General features: G+C 42.0%; 1 protein-coding gene and 1 pseudogene across 12 annotated transcripts in view; both read right to left on the bottom strand.

Moving 5' to 3' along the window:
• Positions 1–15,565, bottom strand: part of WDPCP (WD repeat containing planar cell polarity effector) — a 297,766-nt gene that overhangs the window by 36,124 nt on the left and 246,077 nt on the right. For all 11 annotated transcript variants that reach the window (XM_084800209.1, XM_084800208.1, XM_084800204.1 and 8 more), the window contains one exon: positions 3,925–4,087. In XM_084800209.1, the coding sequence (XP_084656335.1) occupies positions 3,925–4,087 (163 nt within the window). The remainder of the gene's footprint in view (positions 1–3,924; positions 4,088–15,565) is intronic.
• LOC311606403 (phospholipase A and acyltransferase 1-like) lies at positions 6,706–7,359 on the bottom strand (annotated as a pseudogene). The gene has a single exon. The product of its transcript is annotated as a phospholipase A and acyltransferase 1-like (transcript).

The raw sequence follows: 15,565 nt of genomic DNA, 5'->3' as shown, positions 1-15,565 counted from the left end.
AAAGCTCTGATTGGGATGTAAAGAAAACAAATAAAACAGACATAGGGGAGGGGAGTAGGGGGAAAGCAGGAGGAAGGGAGGAATGGGAGGATACAAGGGATTGGCTAACAATTAAGGTGCAATATGAATAAATTAATAAAATATTTAAAAAAGAAAACAAATAAATTAATGAAGAATAAGTAATTTAAAATGTGACACAGAAAATTAAGTAGCCTTCCTACCCACCATAACAAACAGGGTGAGAAAGAAATCAGAAAAAACAGTCCAATTCACACACACATACAGAGAGAGAGAGAGAGAGAGAGAGAGAGAGAGGGGGGGGGAGGGGGGGGGAGAGAGAGAGGTGCCTTGGAATAAAATTAATCAAAGGAATGAAAGACCACTGTAATAAAAATGTTAAACCACTTGACAGAAACTGAAGAACACACTAGCAGATGAAAGAGCTCTCATGTTCATAAATTGGAAGAATATCCTAAAAATGGCTATCTTACAAAAAGCAAACACATTTCATTCAATCCTCATCAGAATTCTAACATCATAATTAATACAAATAGAAAAGAATTTTAAAATTCATTTGGAAGTGCTAAGGACCTTAGATAGTCAAAACAATCTTGACTGTTAAAAAAAAAGTTAAAAATAATGCTGGAGGCATTGTCAGGCCGGCTTTCTAGTTATGTGTAAAAAATGAGTATGGGTGGGGGAGCAATAGCTTACTTGATAAAGTTCACTCTGTGCAAGTGTAAGGACCTGAGCTCTACCCCCAGAACCATGCAGAAGGCCAGGTATGGTGGCACATGCATGCAGTTCGAGGCCTGGAGAGGTGGCGATAACTCGGTCCATACAGACTGTTAGTTGGCCAGCCTAGCTTAGTCAATGTGAGATACTGTCACAACAGCACAAGGGGGTGTCCTGCAAGGAATGACACCTGAGAGTGACCACTGGCCCCACAAACACACCCACATACCCACATACACGCACAAGGCACCCATATACACAAACACAAAAGACCAAATAGCATGGTCTATGGTATTGGCACATAGAATAGAAGATCCAGATACAGGCTCACATAGCTACAGCCATGCGATTCTTAATAACGATGCCCAAAATAATCACTGGATAAAAACCTGCCTCATCAACAAGAGGTGTTAAAAAAAACTGGCTATCTATATATAGAAGAATGAAACTCATTCCTTGCAAAAAATCAACAAATGGATGAAACTGGGAAAAGGTGACTCAGACACAAACAAAACAAAACAATGCATGTTCTTTCTCACATGTGAACCCTACCTTTGACGCTTTAGCTATGTGTGTTTAATATGGAGTAGTGTGGAAGACAGAAAATGAGAAAGGGACGATGCAGGAAGAGAGGGAGCCCTAAAGGGGGCAACAGTAATTGAGATGGAAAGTGGAGAGGAGGACACTGGGCATGGAAAGCAAGCAGAGAGTGGCACAGCAGACGGGGAGAGAGGGGTGCAAGGGATACTCATCACAGGGCGCGTGAAGAGCCACACGTAAATCTACCGTCCTGTAACCCAACGGAGCCATCGCTGATAGGAAGACTGACAGAGGTGAGAGATGTGAGTAATTGGAATGAATTGTTTTTCAAGACAGGGTCTCTCTGTGTAGCCTTGGCTGTCCTAGACTCACTTTGAAGACCAGGCTGGCCTCGAACTCACAGATACTTGTCTGCCTCTGCCTCCCTGAGTGCTGAGATTACAGTTGTGTGCCACTGTAGGATGCATTATATACATGCATGCATAAAATTATATTATATATGTATGCCAAAAAAGTTAATGAAAATAGAAAAATTCAAGTGGGCTAATAAACTACATAGAAATATCTATAAAGAACAAATGCCAATGATCAGTAAATATTTTTTAAAAGTTCATCATCTTTAGGTAGCAGGCAGATTCAAATTAAAACTACTTTGATATTTCATCTCATCACGGAGGCTGAAAGGGAGGAGGGATCCCCAGAACTAAGTAGTGCAGAGAAGCTGTAAAAAGATGGAAAAGATGGCCCAGACTCAAAGAGAGCCTGTTTTGTTGGCTAACTGAAGATAAAGTTTGGACAAAGGTACCCAGTGCAAGTGGATAACCCAACTCCCAGAAAACATGAGGCTATTTACTACAGGCCTCAGTGTCAGGGACTGGCTCCTGGGGTCCCCAATATAATAAAGGATTTGGTTTTTCCTGTTAGGTTACACCCATACTAGATTGTAAGACTCTTGCTGAAGACACTATATATTTTGGTCTTAAGACAGGGAGAAACGGAACTGAAACCGAACAGGAGGGTCTCTCCTCGAAGGACAGCCCTTAAAGTTACAGAAGGGGCTATGTAGGCTGGCATGAGAGAGCCGTCCTCAAGTCTTAGTCAGTTGTTGATCAATAGCCCTATGTGCTAATCTAGTGGCCTGCTAGGCAAGACCCACTGGTGCCAAGGTGGCGTGCTTTTACGAAGGTAACCGATACCTTTTTGACTTGGTTTTAGAAAAGTTCCACATGAGGGGAACCAAGTGTGGGTCTATAAACATGGCCAATGACTCCTGGCTGGCAAGTTTGTAAACCCTGGTGGGGAAGATACTAGTTTTGTCATGATAACTGACACAATGTGTCCATTGGACTGTCTTCTAAATACTACTGGCATTTATTTCACAGAATCTTCTTTGGCCAGAGAAGCCTCATTTTACAGTGGGCAGAGGCTGTTGTCGAGAATCACAATGGATGTGCAAGTGCTGAGAGCACAGCTGTTGAGTTCTCCGCCACAGGCGGGACATTTCTATCACTTCCTTCCAGGCCTGAACAAGAGTGGAGCAAAATAAATGCAGGTGTGAGAGCAAAGGGTAAAATGCTGTGGATACTGTTGTCTGGATGCTGCTGCCTGAGCTCCAGGGAGCTGTGGTTACCTACACATGGCCTTCAGAAGTCTGAGCCTGCCAACATTCTATCATGGGAAAGGAGGGACATGAGTTCCCGCCCCTTCTTAAGGCTTTCATATGTATTACAAGAATTAAAATTAAAAGAAAAATCTTTTCAAAAGATTTTTAAGTTTATGTATATGTATATGTGCTTGCATAAGTTTATGTGCATCACGTGCATGCTGGTACTGGAGGAGGCCAGGCTGGGAATGGAGAGACATTTTCTTCTGTGCTATAGCCACTCTGGTAGGTTGCTCACACTCCTGTAAATAACTCCTTACCCATATTCTTGTAAGTAACCCTACTTATACTCACTTGGTTCACACACACACACACACACACACACACACACACACACACACACACACCCTTGCAAATTAAATTAAATCAACACATTATAAAGATTATACATCATGACTAAGTTGTTTACATCTCAACAACACAAGGTTGATTCAAAATATGCTAATCAATAAATGCAATACACCACTACAGAATACACCAATACAAATTACATCATAATCTCAGTAGATTCATGATAGGCAGTTGACAGTTCAACATGCCTGCATGAAGGTCCTGAAGAAACTAGCTACAGAAGAAACACATCTTATAGAACAAAGGCTGTATATGTTAAATCTATAGAGAAAGTTATATTGAATGAAAAAATCTTGAGGCCATTTCCTCTACAACTTAGAATGGGCTAAAGGTTCTCACTCTTTCTACTCTTATTCAACATTGAGACTGGAGTCTTCGAAACAACAATAATATAATATAAATAAATAAAAGGGTTTTAATTAAGAAAACAAGACAAGTTATCTCTATTTGCAGATGACATAAGATAAAAATGATGCAATGAAATCTCCCTGAAAACTCTTGGATCTGATAAAAATAATTTCAGCAAAGTGGCATGATACAAAATCAGTATACAGAAATCAGTTGAAGGTTGTAGTTGAAGTGCTGAATGTGAAACACTTCCCTGTGTAGTAAACTCTCAGTTCAATATATCTTACCTGTTAGGATGGCCGTTTGGTCTTTCCTGTTGAACAGCATATCTGTGCATTGGAGCAATGGGAGGAAGGAGATCTGGAAATGCGTTTCCTCCCTCAGGTGTTAAAGCTGAGCCAGCAAGTGCGTCATTCAGCATGTTTCTTCTGTCCAACGGCCCCAGGAGTTCTGTTTTGTACACAATGAATAAGATATGAGAAAAACGACAATGCAGTTTCTGCTAACTAGTTTATGACTAACAGTTTTCATGTGCTCAGTGCAGCTTTTTCCTTTGTTATCTGCTGTGTAGCACATGTGTGTGTGTGTGTGTGTGTGTGTGTGTGCGTGTGCGTGTGATGGGCGGAGGACCCTGAGAATTCCTCTTATAAGTGCTGTCGTTCTACTTAGCCAGAAGGTTAATAACACGAGGGTTCTCAAGAGCAAATTTGAAAATTCATTTATATTTTGACTATTCACAGTGCTTTTGTCAACACTTTATCATCTAAACTTTTCTTATTGTTACTTAATTGCCATATTATGTTATTATTTTGGACAATTATAAGAAATTATTCTACCTTAATATATAGTACATAAAGCTAAAAGGAAAATAATCTTAAGGTATTTTATGTGTATGTATACATGCTTGCATGAGTTTTTGTGTACCATGTACCATGTGCATTCAGGTGCCAGGGAAGTTGAGTAAGACAATGTCAGGTTCCCTAGAACTTAAGTTACAGGCCACTGTCAGCCCACTGATGCGGGTGCTGGGAGCTAGACCCAAGTTCTCTGCAAGAGCAAGGACACACTCTTAATTGCTGATCTATCTCCCTTGGCCTCCTGGACATCTTTTTAAAAAACATTTTCTTTAGATAAGTATTATTTTAAAATTTTTAAGTAGTTTAAAAAAGTGTGTGTGTGTGTGTGTGTGTGTGTGTGTGTGTGTGTGTGTGTGTGTGTATGAACAAGCACAGCATGCATGTGAAGGGAAGCCAACAGTGGGCAGTGACTCTCTCCTTCCCCCAGGCTCAGTCAGTGGTAGGTACTTCACTCTCCACACTGTTTTTCTGGCCTCTGTTCTTAAATATTTATTCATTTGTTTGTTTGTTTGTTTATTATAGTGAGGGGAACCAAAACCAGGGCCCTGTGCAAGCTAGTGAAGCACTCCTCCCCTGAGCTCTACACGCTGGCCTTCAGGTAGAATTTTGAAATATGGAGGTGTGCTGCCATGCGGCAGATATGTAGAGACGAGGGGACAAATCGGTGCACTACGGGAGGTTGTTTAGCAAACTGAAGCACAGTACAGCCATGAAAAGTCAGTCAGTCATGAGAAACAGAAGCCTTGTGAGAAAACAAAACATTCCCAGGACCATGTGGGGTGTAGGGTGTGTTTAAACTTTTAAAATTGTGTCAAGAAAGCCACACACCTTAAGTTTCACCACCTTGTAAATGCACAAGCAATAGTACTACCTATGCATCGCTGCACAGCTCACCTGTAGAAGCTCATCTCCATGTAAAGCTAACTACGCCCGTTACCAGTCCATTTCTTTCCCCTGAAGCCCTGTAACCACCATTTTATACTCTTTATATGAAACTATCAGATACCTTGTTTCAAATAGTAATTGTAGTTTTATGACCAGTTTACTTCACTAAATGTAAGCCCTCCCACTTCCCATTCCTTTATGTAGTATTTTGTGAGAGAATTTCTTCCTTTTAAGGCTAAACGATATTCCATTCATTGGGTCATCTGTTTTGAAATTTGGTTGCTTTCATCTCCTAAAATTGTAAGACAAACTCTAGCTATGAGAGCCTAATATACAAGCTAAAGAGAAAGGCAGAAAAAGATCCGTGAGGCATGCTGGGAAGACTATTAGAGGAAGCCAGCAACCTCAAGTTCACCTGCGCACAGACACGGGATGTTCGTTTAAACAGAATGAGAATTAGGACAGAGGGCCAGAGCTGTGTATAATTAAGCAGTGTGGGCCAAGGTGTGGTCTGCTTGGTCACTGTCTCAATCGCACATAGCAAGGTGGTCTGGAGTCCTTCCTCCTGGGGGCTAAGGTGGCTCTCAGGAAATGTCTACCCTAGGAAGAGCCTCGCCATCAGAGATCATTCTCTCTTGGGGGAGGATCTATCCAGCAAGACTTTGCTGTTCCTGCAATACAGGGTGACTAAAAACCTGTCAGCAAGATGCTTCGGCTACCCTCACCACTGTTCCTTTAACCTCGAAGCAGAATAAGAGTGTTGGGCATCTATGCCCAGTTTCTAGACAGGCATCCTTCAGGGGGCATCAGGCTCACTCATTTGATTATCAAGGGATAATCAGACAGTGAATAAGGGCAGAGCTCTCACTCCCTTCTTGCTTTCAGTAAGCTTGTGGACTCGTTGAGTAGAGAATGCGTTTGTAGTAAATTCAGTTTCTGCATGTCTGTGGGGTGGGATGGGGGACTGTGGGCAATGCTGCTGCGCACCAGCTGCGCATACACCTCTTTACAACCCTAATTTCAGAGTTTTAGATGTCTCGGAAGACCTGAGTCTGATGCCCAGGGTCCACACAACAGAGGAAGCTGGTCCTGCGGTGTCCTCTAAATTCCACATGCATGCCATGCCACATGTGCATACATGAAAATGAATAAGTACATTAAAAACTAAGATCCGTCTTTGTAGTTTTGTAGGATCATCATTGCACTTTGATAGGAGTTGCACTGACTAGCCAGTTACCTTGACTCGAGTTGCCATCTGTCAGTATTTGTCCTCCAGTTCATGAATATGCTGTCCTTTTGTTTTTTGTTTGTTTGTTTTTGTTTGTTTTAAAGAATAAAATCAGCAAGCAATGTATTACAGAGTCTGCCATCCATCATGGGGCTCAGGAGCAATAATGATGCCTTCAAAATAAGTATTCACTCCAGGGTTTTACTTTCGCCTCACAAATGTCTTCAATTCCAATCTCTTCAATTAACTGCTAATATTTGGTTCTCCCTCTCTTTGGAAACAAGCCAAGGAATGTAAAGACATCAATGGCAGCAACCACCACCCCAATGTTGGTTATTGCTCGGCTGGCCTGCTCTGACACCCCTGCTCCATAGCGGAGCAGGGTCACAAAGTGCTCACAGTTGTTGACCAGTAAGTCACAGGCTACCTCCTGCCCAAGAGCGAACTCTGACCGTTGTATCACTTCCTCCACAGGGAGAGGGGGGTAGGTTGTGTCATACTTGTTATTTATTCTGTATGTGTCATTTCCCACAACATCCTTCAAAAGCTGCCTTCACCAAGGCCTTTGTGCTGAACACAGACTTGGCGCTTGTGAATGCCGAAGGAATGCCATCTATAGGTACAATGTTGACAACGTAGCCATCACCCAAGTACAGTGCCCAGTGCTGACAGCCAGGATGGAACACTTCAATCAAGTCTCCTGGGTGTGGCTTGTGATGGTAGGTCAGACTGAAGCAATCATGAAACTCCATCTCCCTGCTCAAGCTGTGTCGTCTTGGTGCCTGAGAAGCACTGGCTGGCTTCCGGGTTCTTCCCAGGCTCCTTGTGGCGCCGCTGGCAGCCCCTGGGCAACTCCGTCCTTCTGTCCTTTTGTTTTTGTCTTTACAGGTTTTCCCCCTTGAGACAAAGTCTATACATGGTGTGTAGGCTAGACTTGAACTAGTAGACTCAAGGGATCTTCTCATTTCAGCCTTCCAACTCTTGGGACTATAGGTATGTGCTACCATACCTGGCTGTCTACTCTCTTTCAGCAACATTTTTTCAGCAACATCTTTTACCTCATTGGTAAGGGTTATTTTCCTCTTTTTGAGATTATTATGGATGGAACTGTTTTCATCATCACTCCCTTTGAGCATGTTGACACGTTGATTTGTCTCCTGCTACTTTATTGGATTTAAAGTTTAAGAGTTAAAAAAATAAATTAAAAAAATTTTAAAAAGTAAAGTTTAAGAGTTTTCGTTATATAATAAGGCCATGCAATTTGCAAATGGACCATTTTACTTCTTTCTTTCAGATTTATTTGTTTTTTTTTTTTCTTTTAAAACTTTTTGCATAGGCTCTCTGGCTAGGAAATTCCAGTACCTCATTAAATATAAATATAAACCAGATATCCTATTTTCTTTCTTTGTCCTATAAAAGGAGCTTTCAGACTTTCAAAAACTGTATGTATTTATTGTGTTGTATGTATGCATGTACCACTGTGTACACAAGAAGATCAATCTGTCTTTCTACCATGTGGGCTCTGGGCACAGACCTCAGGTTGACAGGCTTGGTGACACACGACTTTACATGTTGAGCCACTTTGCCAGCTCGGGCTGTCAGTCTTTCATCACCAGGTTTGCTGGAAGCTGCAGGTTTGTCACATGTAGCCTTTCGTTAATTTCCTTTTATTCTGCTTTGTTGAATGCTATCTATCACGGGAAGGTGTTGATTTTTGCACATGTCTTACTAGTACTGGGCAGATCCTTAAGCCTTGTCCCTCAGTCTGTTAATGTGGCAGATACCCTGACTTTCATTTGTTGAACCATTCTAGTTTTCCAGAAATAAGTCCTACTTGATCATGGCGTCTAAATCTTGTTTATATTGTTGAATTGGGGTTGCTAGTGTTCATTGGGGACTTTTCCGTCAATACGAATCAGACATATTGGTCAATAGTTTTCCTTGCCATTCTATAACTTTTGTATTAGAGCAACACTATCTTTTAAAAGTTGTTCTGAGAAATTCCTCCCTCGATTTTTGGGAAGAGCTTGAAGAGGATATTGGGGATTTCTCTTTAATTGTTTGGTAGAATTCTCCAGAGATGCCAATAGGCCCTGGGCTTTTCTTTGCTGGGAGGTTTTGGTTATTAATTCAGTTCACTTACTAACGATATGCCTATGTCATTTCTTGCTCTGTCTTAGTAGGCTGGCTGGCACCTCCACAATGCTGGATAAGCACCTCACCTGGTGCAGTGGCCATGACCCCTCGGAGGCATTTCTGATTGGACCAGAGCTGGTTTTGTTATTGTTGTCTGTAAGTTTTGTTGATTTTTTTTGAAGGCTGCATCTTAAATGTCATTATCTTTTTCTTTTGTCATTTTTCTATTCTGTTGTATTTATTTTTTTCTCTGTTCTAATCTTGATTATTTCTTTCAGTTTTCTTTGGTTTTAATTTGTTCTTTTGTGGTTTTCTCAGATATAAAGTTAGGCTATAGGTTTGAGATTACCTTGTTTTCTTACGTATATCACAAATTTACACACATTTTCCCTTGTCTCAAGAAGTTTCAGAATTTTCTTTGTGATTCCTCTTTTTGGTGCACTGCGTGTGTGTTGCTTTACTTTCAAATATTTATGGATTTTCCAGTTTTACTTGTGCTACTGGTATTTGGTTTAATTCTACTGTGATTGGAAGACACTTTATATGAGGAACCTTTTACTACAACACTTACTTTAGGGATGGAAGTGTGGCTCAGTGGGAGAGCTCTTGTCTACTATGCCTGAGGCTTTGGTTTTGATACCCAGACCAATGGCTCATTGCAATGAACCTTTGCAAGTAAAGATGTATGGACAGAAGGACATACTGTGAGACACACAGATATACTACAGCTTCCATGATGAGACGTTAACTTGAGTAGTTTAAACTGAGACTGTGTGACCTACAAAAAGCTAACACACTTTCCGTTCTTGATGAGGTCTTGAACCCTGCTGTGGCTCAAAATATGTTCTTCTCTCTACTTCCTCTTTCTTATCATTTGTACTGTTTTTATTCTCGCTTATCTTATACATGCTCCCAGGACAGAAAGACAATAGTGAAAAACCCAAGAGACTAGGGCATGACCTCTATTTTTAATGGCCATCTTAGACAAGCCATTTCACCTCTTTGAGCTTCTTTTTCTCCCTGTTCAACACAAGTGCTAAATTAGTCTTGAATGGTGGCATATCCCTCTTATATCAGCACCTGGGAGGCAGAGGCAGGAGGATCAGCAGTTCAAGGAGAGCTGGGTCTGCACAGAAGACACTTTTCCAAAGACAGTAACAGTTCCTGAAATGTTGAGTATAAATTTTGTGTTGTCCACTTAATCAACTGTGTGATTCAAGTGAACTCAGTGCAGGTACACAGCTGTCCTTTGACCTGATCTTATACATTATTCTATCTTTCTATTCTACTGGCTTTGTGCCTTCAAAGGAGCTACCTTCCCAGTCTCTAGGCTCCAGAGGATTTTCAGGGTAAAACACACTTCAAGGGGTGTAATCACACGGAAGAATGAAAATCTTTTATAACATTGTCTGTTAAACTGACAGCTCTACCTAACAGAAGCCATTAAAGTATTTACAAAGTAGCAGTTGCCCTTGTTAGAAATATAGCTTCTGGGGAATAAAAATAAACAAGCAGATAAGTGCAAGATAAGCCATGGCTGGTCTGTGCACACAAGAACAATATTTAGAAAATTCTGATGTTTACAGAGTAGTCATGCTGGAATTTCTCAAGTTACAAGGCCAGAGACACAGTAAGAGCTGAACTCTTCACAAGAATTCTTCGTAGTGATCTTTTAAACAACTTAGGAAATCCCTAAACATAATCTTTTAAGAAGTGTTAGCTTTTCAGTATGTGTTATTTTGTATTTAAAAGATAGTTGTAAGTGACTGACGAGATCAGCTGAGTCCTGTGCTGTCCTAGAACTTCAACTAGGACTCAGAAAAAGTGAAATACAAGTTATTTTATACCTTACTGTACTAATTTAATATTACATTATGTTATGTATAATACATATGGCAGATGGGAAGATCCAAGATGGAGCCAAACCACAGGGTATCTGATCTGCAAGACGGAGACTAGGGAACAGGCTGGGAGCTACAGACCACAAGACCTGAAGAGCCTTAGATGAGAGGGGCCTCCAAGTGCAGAGCACAGGTGGGTCTGGCCTCAGGCCACCCAACTGGCCCATGGAGGATGGGTACCCAGTCCCCAGAGTCTGGACCCATACCCGACAGTGAGCTGCTACTATGTGCTATATCAGGGACTCTGTATTTGAGACAGAACTGTGGGCGGTGTAACTCCAGCCTGGAGCTGCTGGCCTGGAGAAAACAGGAAAATGGGTGGTTCTGACCTCAGACCGACCCAGTGAGTCCTGAGAAAGCCTCAGGGGTGGACAATCACATGGGCACAAAATCCAAAGCCCAGCAAGCAGCCAAGCGTGCGGGCCTCACCTACGCTCTCTGTCTCCCTCTCTGACTAACCTGTGGGTTGGCTGGCCCGGGGGGATCCGAGAGTGTGGACTTGGGCCCACCAGTCCATAGAGGGACCCAGGGCCCACACAGGGGCCCAGGCAGCTATGGACATGCCCTCCAGCCACAGCTCCAAAGCTGCACACTCGGGTTCACTGATCTAAGGCCACATGGTCTGACCAGATTGGGTGGAAACCTCCATCCCAGAGGACTGTTCCCACACACTTGGGAGGAAGTGATCTGGCCTGAACGGACTGAGCAGATGCCTAGCTAGCCGTCACAGCTCAGTAGGGGCTCCCACACTCTCAGGAGAGGCTGAAGCAGCCTGAGGGGATGGAACAGACAACTATCCACCCACCTCAAGCCAGGGAGCCCTTCCCGCAAGCTCTGATGGAGCCTGACCAGCTGCGCAACCCAGCAGGAGTGCCCAGCACACCCAGATGGGACTGAACCAGCCTGAGGGATTAGGGCAGAAGCCCAGCCAACTCCGGCAAGTCAGAGGGCAGTATCTGCTCTTTCAAGAGGGACTGAACCTAGGCCCCACAGCCTGGATGAATCCATCAGAATCTTAGTCAACCCCCACAAGCCAGCAGGGGTTCCAGCACTCTAGGGCGGACTGAGCCTAGGCCCACAAAGCCCAAGGTTTTCAAACCCAGCCAAAGGTAAGATAATCAGCTTTATCTACACTACCTCGAACTGATTCTTGGACTGAAGAGCACCAGCACCAGCCTCTGCTGATCCAGTGCAGAGCCCAGAGTGTGGAGTTAAGTCCCCTGGGGCTGAAACCAGGTCACCTGCCTGATCCAGGGAAGAAGAACACCAGAAATTACCTCCCAATGTTAGAAACAGCAAGATGACTAGAGGCCAGCATAAAAAACACAAACAACAAAAACTAAAATATGGCATCTCCAGATCCAAAGAAATCAACCCTGAGAACTCAAACACAATTGAAACACAAGAAAACCACCTCAAATCCATAGTAATGAAGATGATAATGGAGGAAATGAATAAAATTCGTAAACAAATGCAGGAAGATGCAGCCAAACAGATAGAAGACATTAAAGAGGCCTATACAGAGGCACAGACCTAGGGGGAGGGAATAGGATGAAAAAGGGAGGGAGGGGGAATGGGATGATATAAGTGAGGAGATAACAAGTGAGGTGTAATACATATGGCAAAGTCTTGTATTGTCAGAAAGTTTTATAGAATTCAATGTTAATCACCAAAAATTGCTGAACAATGAAGATGACAGTACCTTTATGACTCAACATTATAAAGAGAGAATAACCTTGATAGTTACATGGAAAATAAATACTTCTTAAGCTCCTGGGATAATACAAGCCTGCCTAACTTTTACTTATTGGTAAGAATATTATGCTGAAAGAAAAATCTTCCAGTAGTTATTTTTAAGTATTATATACTAAGAGCATGGGGAAAATGTACACAATTTCATCACTGAGTTTTCATGAAAAAGCTAGAATTATTCTAAACCTTTAAAAATATTTTGCCATCATTAGCACTCTTCTCAATTTCCAGGTTCACCCTTACATTAGTATCTTTACTGTTGCTGTGATTAAATATTTGACAAATGCTCCTTAAGGAAAAAGGTTTTGATCTGGCTCACAGTTCAAAGTCCTGTCCATCAACGGCAGGGAAGCCAAGGCATCAGGGGCTCAAAGTAGCTGCTCACATCCCACCCAGCCAGGGAGACGGGAGCAATGAATGCTAGTGCTCAGCCAGCAGCCTCCCTATAAAGCTCAGGGACTATGCAGGCCACTTTCAGGTGTGCCTTCCCTCCTCAATTCACCTAGTCAAGCTACTCCTCCACAGGCAAGGCAAGAAGCAGACCAGCTCTAGAGGAGCTCTCATGGTGTGCTGGTCTCAGAGACAACTCCAGATCCGAGGAGACAATCAAATTAATCGTCACAAACCTACTCACTGTGTTCTGACTCTGGGGTCATTATGCTGCCCAGGCACTGTTTACAGCTATGCCCCACCTATTTTAATGCTTTTCACATACAGTATTTCACATGCTGTTCCTATATAAATATAAGGAAATATAGTTAGAAGTGAAAAACATTAGATTAAGGATGAAGAAGAGGAGGAGAAGAGGAGGAGGAGAGGAGGAGGAGAGGAAATGAGGAGGAAGAGAAGAGGAAGAGAAGAGAAGGAGGAAAGTAGGAAGAGGAGAGGAGGAGGAGAGGAAGAGGAGAAGGAAAAGAGGAGGAGAGGAAGAGGAGAAGAGGAGGAGGAGGAGAAGTTAGAGAGATGCCTACAAAGTGTCAGAAGCTTAAAAACAAGAAAGAGGAAAAAGGAATAGTGATTCATTGGTCTGAGAGGGCATGAAGAGGGAACCTTCAAGATCGTGTAGAGCTGGCCTCAGCCACTTCACAGTGATCTACATGAAAGCCACGTCCTCTGGTATAGAAATAACAACATATAACGAGCTCATAGCTTTGTTTACATATTTTAAACAAACTATGCATATTCTATTTCTTTGCAAAGGGATTTTCTTAAACTTTGAGACAAAGCCAGGCACAGTAGCACACACCTATAATCCCAGCACTCAGGAAGGCAAAGGAAGGTGCTCTCTGTTAGATAGGCCCTGCTCCACTTATTAGGGGACCCACATGAAAAGAAAGCTGCCCATCAGTTACATATGTGTTGTGGGCCTAGGTCTAGTCCATGCATGCTCTTTGGTTGGTGCTAAGTCTCGGTGAGCCCCATGGGCATAGGTTATTTGAGTCTGTTGGTCCTCTTGAGGAGTTCTTGTCTCCTCAGGGTCCTTCTATCCGTCCCCCAACTCTTCCACAAGACTCCTCAAGTCTGCCAAATGTTTGGCTGTGGGTCTCAGCATCTGTTTGGATTTGCTATTCAGCGGAGTTTCTCAGAGGAGAGTTATGCTAGGCTCCTGCAGCAAACATGGGGGCTGAAGCGACGGCTCAGTGATTAAGAACAGTGGCTGTTCTTCCAGGATCATTTTTACTAGACAGTGTCCTACTACATAGCTCAGGCTGGGCTTGAACTCACAATCCATCCTCCTATCCATCCCTCAAGTGCAGACATGTACTACCACTCCTGGACTGAGATTAAAGTACTTTATAGGAATTTTGCTATTCCTGGCTTGTTTAACCATCTTCCCCAATTTTATTTGGGCCCCTACAAAGGTATTATGCATCCCAGATCAGCCAGAAGAAACCTTAAGAGAACAAAGCCTTATTTCCCTTAAGGGGGGTTGGGTAGAGTTTTGGTTGCTTTCTTGTGCTATGGATGTTTATTTTCATTGGGAGTTTGTTGTAAGTTATTATTGGTCTTATTTAGAGAGAAAACAAGGTTGGACTCAGGGATGTCTCTCCTTTCCTTTATCTTCCATTCTTAGGTTTGGAGATAGGGGGCGAAAAGAAAGAGGGGGAATATAGAGACATATAGAGATGATAAGACAAAAAGTAGATTAGTGAATCTACTCCTCAACTTAATGTCTTAATTGTTACTCACAAGGTTACCTTTAATTCACTGGTACAGAATTTTGTATATAGATGCAAAATAAGTTTAATTTTAGATATACTGGTATAGAATTCAAATCTAAGATTATTCTTCACGCACATAAGTGTGGTATTGTACCCATACAACTCAATTATAATATAAGGTTTATTTCCAATTCTTTGAAAGTGCTATTGTAGGCTGCTTAGGATAAGTTAATTATACAAGTTAATTGTTAGTTGATCAACTCATTGTCATGTCAATTACTAGTCTATTTTTAATCACAAGAATATACATCCTAAGTTTAACAGATAGATATGATTCCATAGAAAGGTAAGGTAAAAATAGTTAGATAAGGTTTTCAAAAACCTTAGCGCCCTACAGAATATGGCATTTAAAGATGTTTTTATTATTTTAAAGATACATTTACAATGAGACAGGTTAACTCCTGGCAACATCCAGCTTACCTCAAAGAAGATGATAAGTATCAAAGAACCTCCTTATGGAGATGGCTTCAAATGTGGCAAAAAAAAAAAAAAAAAAAAAAAAGAAGCCACTGGGCAAAATGTCCTCGTTTCTGCCACAGACAGAATTCTCCCTAAAAGTGGGCAAGCTTGGACGCAGGCAGAGTTGATGGCCAAACTCTGCCAAGACAGGGTAAGCAAGTCCTCAATAGTTCCTGCCTCACAAATATGTCTGACAGATATATTGGGCCAGAAAGCTGAAGATGATGCTCCAATGTTATAGAGAATTTTGGGTGACTGTTCAGGCAGCAAACTGTCTCTGTCCTCTTCTCATTTGGGAAGCTGCTAACTTGCACTCCCTGTATACTCAGGTAGTCAATTTTATTTCTTCTCAAGTCTCTGATGGGGTTGAAGACAAGATAGTTTAGTTTTACAATTAAGTTTAGTTGTTTAGGGTTTAAGATGTTTTTAATGTCTAGATGGATGTTTTAGGTTGAAAATGATGAGATATTATAGGTATTGGTTTATAC

This window comes from Acomys minous (assembly GCF_964271855.1).
Source record: "Acomys minous genome assembly, chromosome: 10".
Taxonomy (NCBI): Eukaryota; Metazoa; Chordata; class Mammalia; order Rodentia; family Muridae; genus Acomys; species Acomys minous.
Note: the sequence above shows the minus strand (reverse complement) of the source record. Positions and strands in the feature narration are given on the sequence as shown.